The sequence below is a fragment of the Alosa sapidissima genome, chromosome 8, assembly GCF_018492685.1.
Source record: "Alosa sapidissima isolate fAloSap1 chromosome 8, fAloSap1.pri, whole genome shotgun sequence".
NCBI classification, from domain to species: domain Eukaryota; kingdom Metazoa; phylum Chordata; class Actinopteri; order Clupeiformes; family Clupeidae; genus Alosa; species Alosa sapidissima.
This window is the reverse complement of record NC_055964.1, coordinates 33,166,872-33,181,615: the sequence shown is the minus strand read 5'-3', so window position 1 is coordinate 33,181,615 and position 14,744 is coordinate 33,166,872. Positions and strand designations below refer to the sequence as shown.

The 14,744-nt window shown below is 46.4% G+C and overlaps 1 protein-coding gene across 3 annotated transcripts; it reads right to left on the bottom strand.

Moving 5' to 3' along the window:
• Positions 1–2,420: 2,420 nt before the first annotated feature.
• Positions 2,421–9,673, bottom strand: LOC121716129 (tripartite motif-containing protein 16-like). Of its 3 annotated transcripts, XM_042102329.1 has the most exons (7): positions 9,047–9,673; positions 8,680–8,775; positions 8,229–8,462; positions 7,792–7,951; positions 7,619–7,678; positions 6,634–6,693; positions 2,421–3,258 (listed from the first exon to the last, which is right to left on the bottom strand). In XM_042102329.1, exons 1-7 carry the CDS (start codon positions 9,635–9,637, stop codon positions 2,765–2,767), a joined length of 1,695 nt encoding a protein of 564 aa, XP_041958263.1. In that variant the 5' UTR covers positions 9,638–9,673; the 3' UTR covers positions 2,421–2,764. The 3 variants fall into 3 exon arrangements, with proteins under 3 accessions (XP_041958263.1, XP_041958266.1, XP_041958265.1); XM_042102332.1 differs by lacking the exon at positions 6,634–6,693; XM_042102331.1 differs by lacking the exon at positions 7,619–7,678.
• Between the last annotated feature and the right edge of the window lie 5,071 nt (positions 9,674–14,744).

Below are 14,744 nucleotides of genomic sequence, written 5' to 3'. Positions count from 1 at the left end.
GCCAACATGCGTGCTCTGCTACCTGAGGTGCTAACTTGGCTGCTCTGCTACCTGAGGTGCTAACTTGGCTGCTCTGCTACCTGAGGTGCCAACATGGCTGCTCTGCTACCTGAGGTGCTAACTTGGCTGCTCTGCTACCTGAGGTGCCAACATGGCTGCTCTGCTACCTGAGGTGCTAACTTGGCTGCTCTGCTACCTGAGGTGCTAACTTGGCTGCTCTGCTACCTGAGGTGCTAACTTGGCTGCTCTGCTACCTGAGGTGCCAACATGGCTGCTCTGCTACCTGAGGTGCTAACTTGGCTGCTCTGCTACCTGAGGTGCTAACTTGGCTGCTCTGCTACCTGAGGTGCTAACTTGGCTGCTCTGCTATAAGTTCTGTCATTCGATGTTCCCTTCTTCCTCCTTCCCACCACCACCAGTTTGGTTCCTGTCCATCTGTCCAGGGGGTATAGGCTCCGCCCCCTAACTAAGTGTTAGCCTTGCATACTTTGTTAAATTATCCATTACATCTTCATCCAAGATTAATTAATAATGATAAATTAGGATGGGCTGGTTAGAGGTGCATGTAACAGTAGTCTGAGAGATTAAACATGAGTTATATAAAATGTGTGTGAGTCAAACCCTCTCATTGTAAGAATTCCTCTCTGGTTTCAAAGGCAAAATAGCCTGGACTTAGTCAATATTGAGATGGGTGAATCATATTATAAACTGCACTGATTTCAGGTGGTATTATTGTAAATCTTACATTATCTAACCGCCTGTTTTTATTCTATCCATACACATGTGTTCTCTCACGTTCATTGGATGTGTTATAAAATGTGGTGTCCTTTGTCCTTTTACTAAATTGTCTATTTATTGTTATTATCTTGTATTATTATTATTAATACACTTCTGATTTTGGCGCAAACTCATTTTTTTTTAAAATGGCGTTTATCACGTTTTGAAACCACAGTTGATTTCCAGAGTGGCCCCATGCTAAATATACACAAATAAAACAGTTGATTTCCTGGGAATTGTATGCAGTCATATCGATAGAACTGTGACATGCAGTACAGTATAGCGTGTAGTACAGTAGAGGTCCTACAAGACTTCATTTGTGTGGTGCATTCATGTGTGTGGTGCATTCTGGATGAGAGATGTACCCTTGCTTGTCCTGTGATGTGGCTTTTTCCAGAGGTTTTATAGGTACTGTAATAACTAGATGTACTGCATAGCGGTATATATTTTGACTGCTGTATGGTGTTGCCACATACTATGCAAAGAACATAAAGCCTCCCAAGTCCCCCTAGGCCCTTCTCATGTTACTGCACCCTAATCTGGTATGTCTAGCTTATATGCATTAGCTGGTATGTAGATATGCATTGGCTGATATGTATTAGCTGATATGCATTAGCTGATATGGATTAGCTGATATAAATTAGCTGATATGTATTGGCTGATATGCATTAGCTGATATACATTAGCAGATATGTATTAGCTGATATGCATTAGCCGATATACATTAGCTGATATGTATTGGCTGATATGCATTAGCTGATATACATTATCTGATATGTATTAGCTGATATGCATTAGCCGATATACATTAGCTGATATGTATTGGCTGATATGCTTTAGCTGATATGCATTAGCTGATATACTGTACGTATTAGCTGATATGCATTGGCTGATATGCATTGGCCGATATACATTAGCTGATATGCATTAGCCGATATACATTAGCTGATATACATTAGCTGATATGTATTAGCTGATATGCATTAGCTGATATGCATTAGCTGATATGATTATCAAACTATTTGTGTAGATCAGTAGTCTGGCCCTCACCCTGTCCAGCAGCTGAGCCATCAGGGGGCTCTTGTTGACTACAGGTCTCTGTGGGGATGTGTGTCTGCGCTGGGGGCAGCTGTAGCAGCCTCTCTGTTCGTCCTGGTCCCAGTAGCTGCTGATGCAGCCCATGCAGGAGTTCCAGACAGATTGGACAGCAAAACGAGTCCTGCTCTTTCAGACACAATCTCACTCACACACAAACATACAGTCTCTTTCCCTATCTTTCTCGCACACACTCAACGTGGACTGGAGTATGTTTAGTGTTATGGATCTGTGTTCTGGAGTGGTGTCCTGAGGAAGTGATTTCAGGAGACACGAGTGCTACAGTACAAGCGGGTGAGTTAAATGTATTTGTGTTTGTGGTAGAGACATTCTGGACTTTACTGAGGCTTTGAGGCTTCTATATATTCTGCTGCTTCCACACAGGATGACAATCTGCCAGTCAGGGGAGACACAGTAGGACACACTATGGCAAACACACCTTTTATTTCTGCAAAGACAGACAGGCCAATTAGAAGCTGACTTTACAACCTCAGCTGATTACATTTAGAGTATTTTAGTATTATAAAAGATATACAAGTTCAAAACCTTTTGAACAAAATATTGTGCAAAGAGTAACACAATGTTTAAACAACGTATTAACTCCATTAATGAGAGTTGTGTGAAAGTGAACTACAACCTGAAACCTTCAGGCAAACGTTCAAACCTTTATTTTAATGTTACAAAACCCTACTGACCATTTTACTGAACTTGGCCATTTATGTTGCACTACACTACGTACCCTTACTTCTCCTCAAGGTGTTTGTGAGAAGTCTGACCCCAGTTCCCAAAGCTGAAACACTAATGCCTCCTACTGCAGCAGGGTCCTAGTCTGGCTCATACCAGACCAATACCCAACTGAGAATACTCACAACAGCTTCACTGATGACCCTATTCACAGATAAAGCCCAGGGTAGAGTGTGTGAGTGAATGTGGTCTGGACTCTGTGCAGGAGGGTCATTGTGTCAGAGATGCTGTAGAAGGCCAGAGTTCCTGCCCTGTGATCCACATACACTCCTATTCTGGAGCTGGCCACTAGAGGGAGTTCAGTGTCTTTATTATTGTGGTAGAAAGAGCAGCTGGGGCTGTGGAGGATCAGACTCCAGGACTGATCATTACCTCCAAACCATGACACAGTACTCCATCCTTTCCTGCTGATGCTCTTATATGAGACTGCTATATTAACTCCATCGTTACCACTCCACTCCACCTCCCAGTAGCAGTGTCCAGACACACCCTCTCTACACAACAGCTGAGGGTACCTATCAAATCTCTCTGGATGATCAGGATATGACTGGAGCTCTTGTGTCCTCTCCACGCTCCTGTTCCCCTCAGACAGATGGAGGTCTCTATGAGCTGTGTTTGGATCCAGTGTGAAGTGACAGGAATCTGATAAAGGAGAAGACAACACAAAGGACAGAATGCTTCATTGTGTGTGTGTGTGTGTGTGTGTATGTGTGTGTGTGTGTGTGTGTGTGTGTGACTTTGTATTTGCCAAGGTTGAATGAATGTCAGGTTCCTCTACGTGTGTGTGTGTGTGTGTTTATGTGTGTGTGTGTGTGTGTGTGTGTGTGTGTGTGTGTGTGTGTGAGAGAGATTTGTGTGTGTGTGACAGATTTTTTTTAATTTCCCCTGGAGATCAATAAAGTACCTATCTATTTGTGTGTGTGTGTGTGTGTGTGTGTGTGTGTGTGTGTGTGTGTGTGTGAGAGAGAGATTTGTGTGTGTGTATGTGTGTGTGTGTGTGTGTGTGTGTGTGTGTGTGAGAGAGAGAGAGATTTGTGTGTGTGTGAGATTTGTGTGTTCAGTTCATATAATAACCTTTGAACAGAATCACAGACTGAACCTTTAATGATGCATGCTACTGGACAGGAGTGAGCCATCCATATTTACTGGAGGACATCGCCAACTGCTGTCAGATAAACCCTGGCAGCATCAGAATGACTGGACTGGGCTAAATCTACAGCTCTGCTCTGCTGGTTATTATGAGTCTCACATCTGTCATTCAAAATGCCTTTATGTTGTAATGTTCACACTCCCAGTCAGACTTCAGGTACTGCCAACAACACAACTTAAAGGTGCACTCCAGGTTTGTCAACCTGGGTCCTATGTTTTTACATTTTCACTAGGGTTATAAAATTGGTGCAGTATTGAGTTAGAATGTTGAAACCGTCAACCTAGAAAAGGCTATACAGCAGAAGTGCTATTGTGCTCTTGTAGAGATCACCTACACTTCCTTACTTGTAAATAAGTACACTAACTAGGCACAATGTTATTATTGCTTGTAAATAAGTACACTAACTAGGCACAATGCTATTAATGCTCAATTAATCTATTTGTGTGTGTGTGTGTGTGTGTGTGTGTGTGTGTGTGTGTGTGTGAGAGAGAGATTCGTGTGTGTGTATGTGTGTGTGTGTGTGTGTGTGTGTGTGTGTGTGTGTGTGTGAGAGAGAGAGATTTGTGTGTGTGTGAGATTTGTGTGTTCAGTTCATATAATAACCTTTGAACAGAATCACAGACTGAACCTTTAATGATGCATGCTACTGGACAGGAGTGAGCCATCCATATTTACTGGAGGACATCGCCAACTGCTGTCAGATAAACCCTGGCAGCATCAGAATGACTGGACTGGGCTAAATCTACAGCTCTGCTCTGCTGGTTATTATGAGTCTCACATCTGTCATTCAAAATGCCTTTATGTTGTAATGTTCACACTCCCAGTCAGACTTCAGGTACTGCCAACAACACAACTTAAAGGTGCACTCCAGGTTTGTCAACCTGGGTCCTATGTTTTTACATTTTCACTAGGGTTATAAAATTGGTGCAGTATTGAGTTAGAATGTTGAAACCGTCAACCTAGAAAAGGCTACACAACAGAAGTGCTATTGTGCTCTTGTAGAGATCACCTACACTTCCTTCCTTGTAAATAAGTACACTAACTAGGCACAATGTTATTATTGCTTGTAAATAAGTACACTAACTAGGCACAATGCTATTAATGCTTGTAAATAAGTACACTAACTAGGCACAATGTTATTATTGCTTAAATAAGTACACTAACTAGGCACAATGCTGTTATTGCTTGTAAATAAGTACACTAACTAGGCACAATGTTATTATTGCTTAAATAAGTACACTAACTAGGCACAATGCTATTATTGCTTGTAAATAAGTACACTAACTAGGCACAATGCTATTATTGTGTTTGATCTCCGACTGTCTGATCGGCCAATTAATCAATCTGGAGCCTGTTGTCGAGTAAACATGCAGCTCCCATGTGATAATCGACTAGTAGGCAGTAAATGGTATGTGAGGTTGGACACCTGAGCCTGTTCATCTTACTGCTAAGAGTACTGTAGTAAAAATGTCAGGCTGACTGATTTTAATTTGATGTACACTAACAAGTTTCATTCTGTTCAATAGTAAATTGTTTAAATAGAGGACTATTTGTACATTATAGTTTTATATGAATTTTGCACTGGGGATCAACACGAAAAAAAGGCCAACAGTACCCATGAAATGTAACATCCACAATAATATGTTGAAGTGCTTAAACCTGGGGCCTATTGCACAAAAGCAGAATTAAGACATCCGGGATAAGTTACTGAGCTGCGCTCAATGAATCCAAAACAAGAGCGTACAGGCTTAATTGGTTGCACAACGAGCAAGCCAGGATGAGCAGACACGGATTCATCAAGCCAGGTGAAACCTATCCTGGATAAGTGCGCGCTCACGGCTCCCTCAAATAGACCCTGCCACCGATCACAGATTCACTGATTCACCATGGCAACTAGAGCGGCTTCATTGCTTCTTCTACGGTGTGAAGTAGGTAGCGATAGCCTTTTCACAACAGCAACAAACAGCAACACCTCTGTTTAGGAGAATATTGTAACTAGTGCCGCGACCACCACGCGCAAAATGGTTAGGCACTCCTGTGACGTCACATTGTTGCATGACAGGTCGGGAATGGCGAGTATGTAAAAGTTCATTAATGATCACAAACGTTTAAATAATGACAGTGGGTCTAGGTATATGTGATAACAATGTGTAGTGGGCAGTGGGATAACTATTGGTTTCCGTTTGTGGTGACTGCTGACTGAGATAAGGGATGAGATTAAATAGATCCTGGAACTTAGCCTGGTCTGGAGCAGGCTAGCTCCACAGAATAAATCGCCATGGTAACTTATACCATAACATATCCTGCTACCCCCATCCCACTTTTGTGCAACTGGATCACGGATAAATTGAGCCAGGATAACCAAGATATCCCGGCTTAATCCCTTATCCTAGTTTTGTGCAATAGGCCCCTGGTCAACTATTCAGAAAAATTGATTGCAATGAAAATTTACTTTTTATTTAGCCTGGAAAATCCAGACCCTGATAATCTAGAAAGGTTAAGGGTCTGGCAAAGAGCAATGTAATGGCCCAACTCGAGGGGCGGCAACAAGCATGCATTTAAAAATCTCACTGCACGCAATTGGATAACACTAGAGCATTTACTCTGAATGATTTAGGACTTCGACGCAATCGGATAACACTATGACCAATGTGTACTGTCCTCCAACGTTGCAGCGCTGTCTTCATCAGGTTTAGCTGGTTCCCCGGAATGCAAGGGGGAAAAGTAACGTGCATCATTGCTCTTTGCCAGAGTGTCTCACAGAGACAATTCTATTGTGCTCTTGCGAGAACTCTGGATTTCCAGGGTACTTTTTATTTGAAATTTGAAAGAAATTTGGAATGTAAAATGTGTGTGACAAAACTCACATTGTAGGAATTCCTCTCTGGTTGTAGGTTCAGAAGGCAAAATAGCCTGGACTTTAGGCACTATTGAGACAGAAAAAATCTTATTATATAACAGTTACTTACATAACTGGTGGAAATGTCAACATTGTACTAACCACATACATTACATCAACACATTGCTTCAGGATCACAGAGAAGAGGGGCGTCATTTGATTGGCTGGTGATCTCAAATAACAACCTTTAGCCAGAAACACGGACTGTGCCTTTAATGACCTCTGTAATTGGACAGGAGTGACCCCTCCATCTTTAATGAAGGCCATGGACTTCATATAGCCTGACCTGGCTAAACCCTGGCAGCATCAGAATGACTGGATGGGCTAAATCTACAAAGCTGCATCTGCTCTGCTGGTTACTATGAGTCTCACATAGTGTTCATGGCATTCAGAATGCCTTTATCAACCCTCCAGTGTCCACAGTCTGCAACCCAACTTCACCTCTCCACCTCACTCTCATTTCTCATACTGGATCCACCAAGGAGAATACACTCTATGGGAATATAATGTGCCACTTGATAAATCCATTTCTGAGGGTGCTGTGTTTACCCCCATTGTTGCATTCTTATTTTCATGATGACTTATCGGGAATCATGTATCTGTACATCTGGTTGAACTAATGTATCCATCAAACGTAGTTCCTTTGGTAAGACGTTCTAAAAGGAGGCTCAGGAAGAGATGTAATAGATTTGCTGACATGATTCTGGACATTGCATTGGTGGGCTATACAAAACAAACAGCCAAAACCTGTTACTGCTCTGCAAGCATGACTGTCTGGAAAAGACATACAAAACAAACGCCCAACACCTGCTACTGCTCTGCAAGCATGTCTGTCCGGGAAAGACATTGCTTCCTCTATCCATGCCCTGTAAACCCCCATATTGAAATGTTGAACTTTTTAATGAAGCTTGACTTGTGATTTGGAATAATGTGCTGCATGTAATAAGACTCACATTGTAGGAATTTCTCTCTGGTTGTAGGTTCAGAAGGCAACATAGCCTGGACTTTAGCCACTATTGTAATAGAAATAAACAGCACTGACTTAAATAAGTGGTTTAAATGTATAAAAAAATATACATCAGTATAAAAAATGTAATGTGTCAGGAATGTCAGGAGTGTGACCAACCTGCTGCAGATATCTTCACGAGTTCCTCTTTGCAGAAATCCTCCAGCTGCCCCTTTAATGAGGAGACAGATTTCTTCACAGCCTCAAAAGAAAGGCTTTGGTTAACACAGGTACTGGACACGTCTTTAGTCTCAGGCGTGTTGCTCACTGACTGGAATGTCTAAATACAGAGAAAGACAAAGAGAGACAATATCTGTATAGTGCACATGACTAGTCAGAAAACAGATATTAGGGATGGCTCATATTGACTAGATCTCAGTAGATCATAATCACAGTATGAAAATACCATTCATTGGTCTTGAGAGCCAAAAAATATGAGCATTAACAAAAACACATTCTTTACAGATGTGAAAGGGCATGGGGTCTGTTAAAGTGCTGCGTAAGGTAGATTGATGCCATCAGCACATCCTGAGCCCTCATAACCTATCAGCGATTACCTTGAGGAAATGTATGTGGTCCTCTGCGTGTGAAAGCTTCTCCAGCTCAGCATCTCTCCTCTTCAGTTCAGCAATCTCCTGCTCCAGTTGCTTCAGATGTTCTTCAGCCCGACTCACCTCAGCCTTCTCCTGAGCTCTGATCAGCTCTGTCACCTCAGAGCGCCTTCTCTCAATGGAGCGGATCATCTCAGTAAAGATGCTCTCACTGTCCTCCACTGCTGTCTGTGCAGAACTCTGATACGAGACACACAAAGACACGTGATCCATCTAAAGCAGCCCTCACTCAGCTCTTCCACAAAGCCTGTTGCCCACAGTGTGGCTTAGAGGAGCTGGAGAGTGACTGAGCATTACTCCTCTTTGGCTAACTGGACGAGAGCTCTAGTCCCTACCTGAGGCTGTATATGGCTCGTCCAACAACCAGCTGCTGTCTTCACCTGTGGCCAGTACTCACCTTGAGCGTCTCCACAGCCTTCCTCAGCTCCTGCAGCTCCTTCTCTCTCTCCAGGATCCTCTGCTGAAATCTCCTCTGGGTCTCTCCCAAGTGTGTCTATGTTGAACAAATGCATCACATACACACTGCAGTTATCATAGAATTACTAGGCCTGTTACTGTTAGACAATTCCTCAAGCACAAACTGGGTGAACTCATGAACATATGGCTAAGGTTTTGATATTTAATGTTACAGCCTGTAACCATCTGGTTTTATTCACATGCAGCATGTTATTCACTCTCTAACTTGCTGTCTAAATTAACTCTACAGGATGAGTCTATGGCCATTCCAGTTACACCATATAACCATGTTATACTCCTGTCCTTACCTGTTTCTCCTTTCTCCCTGCAGATGCTGACACAGTGTCATGGCCTTTGTGTTCATCCATCACACAGAACAAACAAACACAAGTTTGATCTGTACGACAAAACACCTCCAGAGGCTTTTCATGTTGGGTGCAGACCCTCTCCTGTAGCTGACCTGTGGCATCAACCATCTTGTGTTTTCGTCCAGGATTAAGTTCATTGTGAGCTTTATAGTGAGTTTCACAGTAAGACAACAGACAGTCCAGACAGGACTTCACAGCTTTGAGTTTTCTCCCAGTGCAGACGTCACACTCCACATCTCCAGCTCCAGCCCATACAACAGAGGCAGGAGCAATAGGTTGAATTTCACTCTTCCTGAACTGTTCCACAAGCTCAGCAAAGATATTATTTCTGTTCAAAACAGGTCTTGGAGTGAACGTCTGTCTGCACTGGGGGCAGCTGTAGACTCCCTTCTGATCTTCCTGATTCCAGCAGTCCTTAATGCAGCCCATGCAGTAACTATGTCCACAGTTAACAGTCACTGGATCCTTAAGTAGATCAAGACAAATCGGGCATGTAAAGAGGTCCTGGTTACTTGGACTTGCTTCTGCCATTCTTCTTTTGCGGTGTGTGCCTACCCTATCGCTTCACAACTTTCCATGAATGCTAGGCTAGAACCCTAGTTACGTTTCGCCTGAAATCGGTGCGAATGCGCAACGAAAATTAGCCTACTCCCTAGTTGCAACATGTGATTGACGTGTTCGTGCAAACCATAGACTGTATAGAACGTCTATGGGGCAAACAGTCGGTTGGTGACAGCGATTAACCCGTGAAGGATTTCGAGTTAGTTAAGAAAAGATGTTTCCGATTTTGTGTAGGCCTAAATAATATTCAGGGATGGGCACAAATACATCAAAATGTATTTCCAAATAAAATACCAAATACCCACCTTAAAATGTATCAAAATATAATACTGTGACGAGGCAAAGAATACTTGCTTTCTTGGCAGTTTATTACCAGCATTTACAGAGAACCATACATACAACTTGGAATGGGTCGGCTTATACCCAGTGGCTATACTACACAACCTGGGTGGCATCCCGTAACATAAACCCTTTCATCCCGACAACACAACAGCCGGCTAGTTTACACACATACATTACAAGTCACTCACCGGTGATTAACACATAACATTAGGAAGCTTACCCAGTATCTTAGCCATACATTTCTCCCATAATGCACTGCATGAAGGTAAGCATAACAGTAACACATTTCCCTGTCAGCATGTCCGAGCCACGCTACATAGCCCCCCCCTAAGCGGGTCCCATGTCCCCATGACCCCAGCTTACATTACAAAGTCCCGAAGATGAGCTGGTGGCCTGCGGGTACGTCCCGAGTGGCTCGGTGGCGTCTGCGTAACAGACGGGGTTGTTCCAATGTCCGACCCCCCAACAGTCTCCGTTTCACCCACAGTCTCTGTTTCCCCACCGGGACGTGCTAAGGGCCGGTAGGGCGCCAATCGGTCACGGTGAAGGACCACGACTCTCCTACGTCCCGTAAGCTGAACACGGTACACCACATCAGATATCTTCGCTAACACAACACATGGTCCTATCCATTTGCTACACAGTTTAGGGGAAACCCCTTTTTTACGCTGCGGGGAGTAAATCCATACTTGGTCTCCGCTAGCGAAGTCCTGTCCCGCAGAGCGAGTGTCATAGGCACGCTTCTGACGCATCGCTGCTGTGTGCAGAGCCTCGCGATTGAGTTCGTAGGCTTCCTTGAGCCGTTCACGGAGCTTGTAGTAATAGTCCAGCCCTGGCGTACCTTCGACTGCTGGTTCCGGGGGTGGCCCGAATGCTAGGTCCACGGGTGTCCGGAGCTCGTGGCCGAACATTAGAGCGGCAGGCGTACACCCAGTGCTCTCCTGGACGGCGCTCCTATATGCCCACAGAACCATCGGAATGTGAAGGTCCCAGTCTGCCTGTCGATTACCAGTGATGGTTAACTGTTCTGCCAGCGTTTTGTTAAAACGTTCTACAAGACCATCGCTTTGTGGGTGCAGTGGAGTAGTCCGTGTCTTTTTCACCCCCAGCAACCGGCAAACCTCTCGGAACACCTCTGCCTCGAAGTTCCTCCCCTGGTCGCTGTGCAGTTCTTCTGGGGCGCCGAACCGAGAGAACATTTCGTTCACCAAGAATGCAGCTGTTGTGATGGCACTCTGGTCAGGTGTGGCGTATGCTTCAGGCCACTTGGTAAAGTAGTCCATTGCTACCAAGATGTACCGGTTATTCCGCTCGGTGACAGGAAAGGGTCCCAGGATATCCACGGCAACCCGTTCCATGGGTGCTCCGACCTGGTACCGCTGTAGCGGGGCATGGGAGCGCCGTCCGGGTCCTTTCCTCGCCGTACAGGCGTCACAGCAATGGACGTATTGCTCTGTATCGAGGCGGCAGCCAGGCCAATAGAACCTTGACCGGAGCCGGCGTAGTGTTTTCGTGACACCGAAATGGCCGGTCCCCACCGCGCCGTGATTCATTTGGAGCACCTGGCCGCGGACACAGGGTGGCACCAGCAGCTGCAGTGTCTCTCGCTGTCCGGACGGTGTCTGCCAGCGGTGATACAGCAACCCATCCCGGATGGTGAAGTTGGGCCACTGTGAGTAGAGGGCTTTAGTTTCTGAGTCCAGGGCAGACACAGCGGACCACTGTGGACGCTGCCCTTCTTCCACCCAAGAACGGAGCCTTGCGAGGACGGCGTCTTGCTCTTGCATCCGCCGCAGCTGCTGACGGTCGAATACTTCCCACCCGCTGGTGTCTGCCGACGGCACCGTGGCCGCACTCCTGGAGATGCAGTCTCCCATCTCTCTTGAATGCTCGTTGTGCATTGCCTCCACTGCTGTCGTGCTCCTCATCTCGTTCCGCTCACAGTGGCGGCATTTTGTTTCCAAACATGGGCGCCGTGACAGCGCGTCTGCATTCGCGTGCAGCCTGCCAGCCCTGTGTCGTATTTCGAAGTCATAGTCTTGTAGTGCTTCCAGCCATCGGGCCAACTGTCCCTCCGGCTCACGGAAACTTAGCAACCAAGTGAGTGAGGCGTGGTCTGTGCGTAGTAGAAACTTGTTTCCATAGAGATAAGTTCTGAAGTTTCTTATCCCCAGAACCACCGCTAGCAGTTCCCTTCTCGTGACACAGTAATTTCTCTCTGGTCGACTGAGAGCCCGGCTAAAGTAGGCAATAACCTGCTCCCCATGCTCTCCCTCTTGGGAAAGCACCGCCCCGACACCCACATCGCTTGCATCAGTGTCGAGAATGAATGGCCGAGTGGGGTCAGGGAATGCCAGCACGGGTGCCTCCACTAGCGCTGCTCGAAGCCTGTCGAATGCGTTCGTACAGTCCTCACTCCAGTTGAAAGACTGTGACTTCTCAGTCAGCCGGTACAGCGGGCTGGCTTTGAGAGCGAAGTCTTTGACGAAGCGCCTGTAGTAGGACGCCAGCCCTAAGAAGCTCCTAAGCTCGGCAACATCGCGGGGTTTTGGCCAGTCTCTCACGGCGGCGACTTTGCCTGGATCAGTTGACACGCCGGCCTCGCCCACGATGTGCCCGAGGAAGGCTGTTTCCCTCCGCAGCAGATGGCATTTCAGAGGGTGTAGTCGCAGCCCAGCCTTCCGGATAGCTTCGAACACTTCTTGTAGGTTGGCCATGGCTCCCTCGAAATCCGCAGCATGGCAGAGTAGGTCGTCAAGAAACACCACACAGCGACTCCGTGGCACGCCCGTGAGCACTCGCTCCATTAAGCGCTCGAAGGAAGCGGGCCCGTTACAAAGTCCAAATGGTAGGACCCTGAACTGCCACAGCCCCTGCCCGATGGAAAACGCTGTCTTGGGACGTGCCTCTGGCGTCAGGTGCACCTGCCAATACCCACTCCGTAGGTCCAGCGAACTGAACCATTTCGACCCAGCGACGTCATCAAGCGCGTCGTCGATCCGGGGAAGCGGGTAAGAGTCTTTACGCGTGACTTCATTCAGGCGTCTGTAATCGACACAGAATCGCCATGTCTGATCTTTTTTTCTTACTAGAACCGCTGGCGCCTGCCATGGGCTGTTGCTCGGCTCGATAACCCCTGCTGCTGCCATTTCGGTGATCTTCTCTTCCGCTGCAGCTCGTTTGGCTAGGGGCAGACGTCGGGGTCGAAGACGTATTGGGCGGGCGTTCCCTGTATCAATGTCATGTTGGACTAAATTTGTGCCGACGCACTCTTCGTCCCGAGCAGCAAATATGTCCCCAAAATCCTGGAGGAGTTGTTGCAGCTGAAGCTGTTGACTAGGCAGCAGCCCTTCCTGGCTGCGCATACACAGCTCTTGTACTGCCTGTCTCGTCTCCTCGGATGGCGATGGTGTGGGGCTAAGTGCCCTCGGTAGATCAGCAGCTGATAGGCTTTCGGCAGGCAGCTCGGTACTGGCTACTGCAGCGCCTCGTGTTGTTGTATCTTCTCCAACAGCGTGCAGGTCCACAGTCGCTCTGCTTATGCGAAGTTGAGCTTCCTTCACATTCACTGTGGCCCCCCACCGAGTCAGTAAGTCCAGGCCGATGATGCCGTCATCTTGTATATCAGCCAACCAGAAGGGGTGTTGGACAGTACGACCAGCGATGGCAACGGTCATGGCTTTTCTTCCTTTCATGGGTGCCCGTTCTCCCGTCACTGTGGCAATCTGTGTCTGTGTGGCTACCCAGCCAGGTGGTGTTGACAGTTCGGTGCCGGGTAACACACCCGGTCGGATGATTGAAATGGTCGAGCCAGTGTCCACTAATGCCCGCACGAGTACTCCATCAACGTCACAGTCCACATACAGTCCATGCGCGTGGCCAAGGCGTCCCAGTCTTTGTCGGTCAGGAGGTAAGTTGATTGTCGAGGGCAGCGGTCCTCCCACTGGGCCACCCTCTATTGGTTTGACGCTGGCTGTGGAGGTGCTTTCCGCGGGGTGGGCGCAGGGCATTCCCGGGCTATGTGCCCGAGCTCCCCACAACGGTAGCAGCCCTCATCCCACTTCTGACACCAATGTGACGAGGCAAAGAATACTTGCTTTCTTGGCAGTTTATTACCAGCATTTACAGAGAACCATACATACAACTTGGAATGGGTCGGCTTATACCCAGTGGCTATACTACACAACCTGGGTGGCATCCCGTAACATAAACCCTTTCATCCCGACAACACAACAGCCGGCTAGTTTACACACATACATTACAAGTCACTCACCGGTGATTAACACATAACATTAGGAAGCTTACCCAGTATCTTAGCCATACATTTCTCCCATAATGCACTGCATGAAGGTAAGCATAACAGTAACACATTTCCCTGTCAGCATGTCCGAGCCACGCTACAATACAGTATTTTTTGTATTTTCAAAATACTACAAAATACTTCTTTCTAAAAGCCTTTTTCGTCTATCCCTTCACTTGTACACTACCAGTAAATAGACTATAACTCACCACTAGCAGGCCTAGGCTAGAGCTGAGTGCAAAATTTCATCATCAGTCTTTCCATTCATTTTGAAATGTTCTTGCAAGATCCTGCTCAAAAGCAAATTGCACATAGGGCCTTCTGATAATATTGAACGTAGGCTATGAATTATAAGTACAGAACTAATTCTAACACATTTACGAAGTGGCATAGGCAGAGGCACCAAATGTGATGGAAAGTTTAAGAGCGAACAGG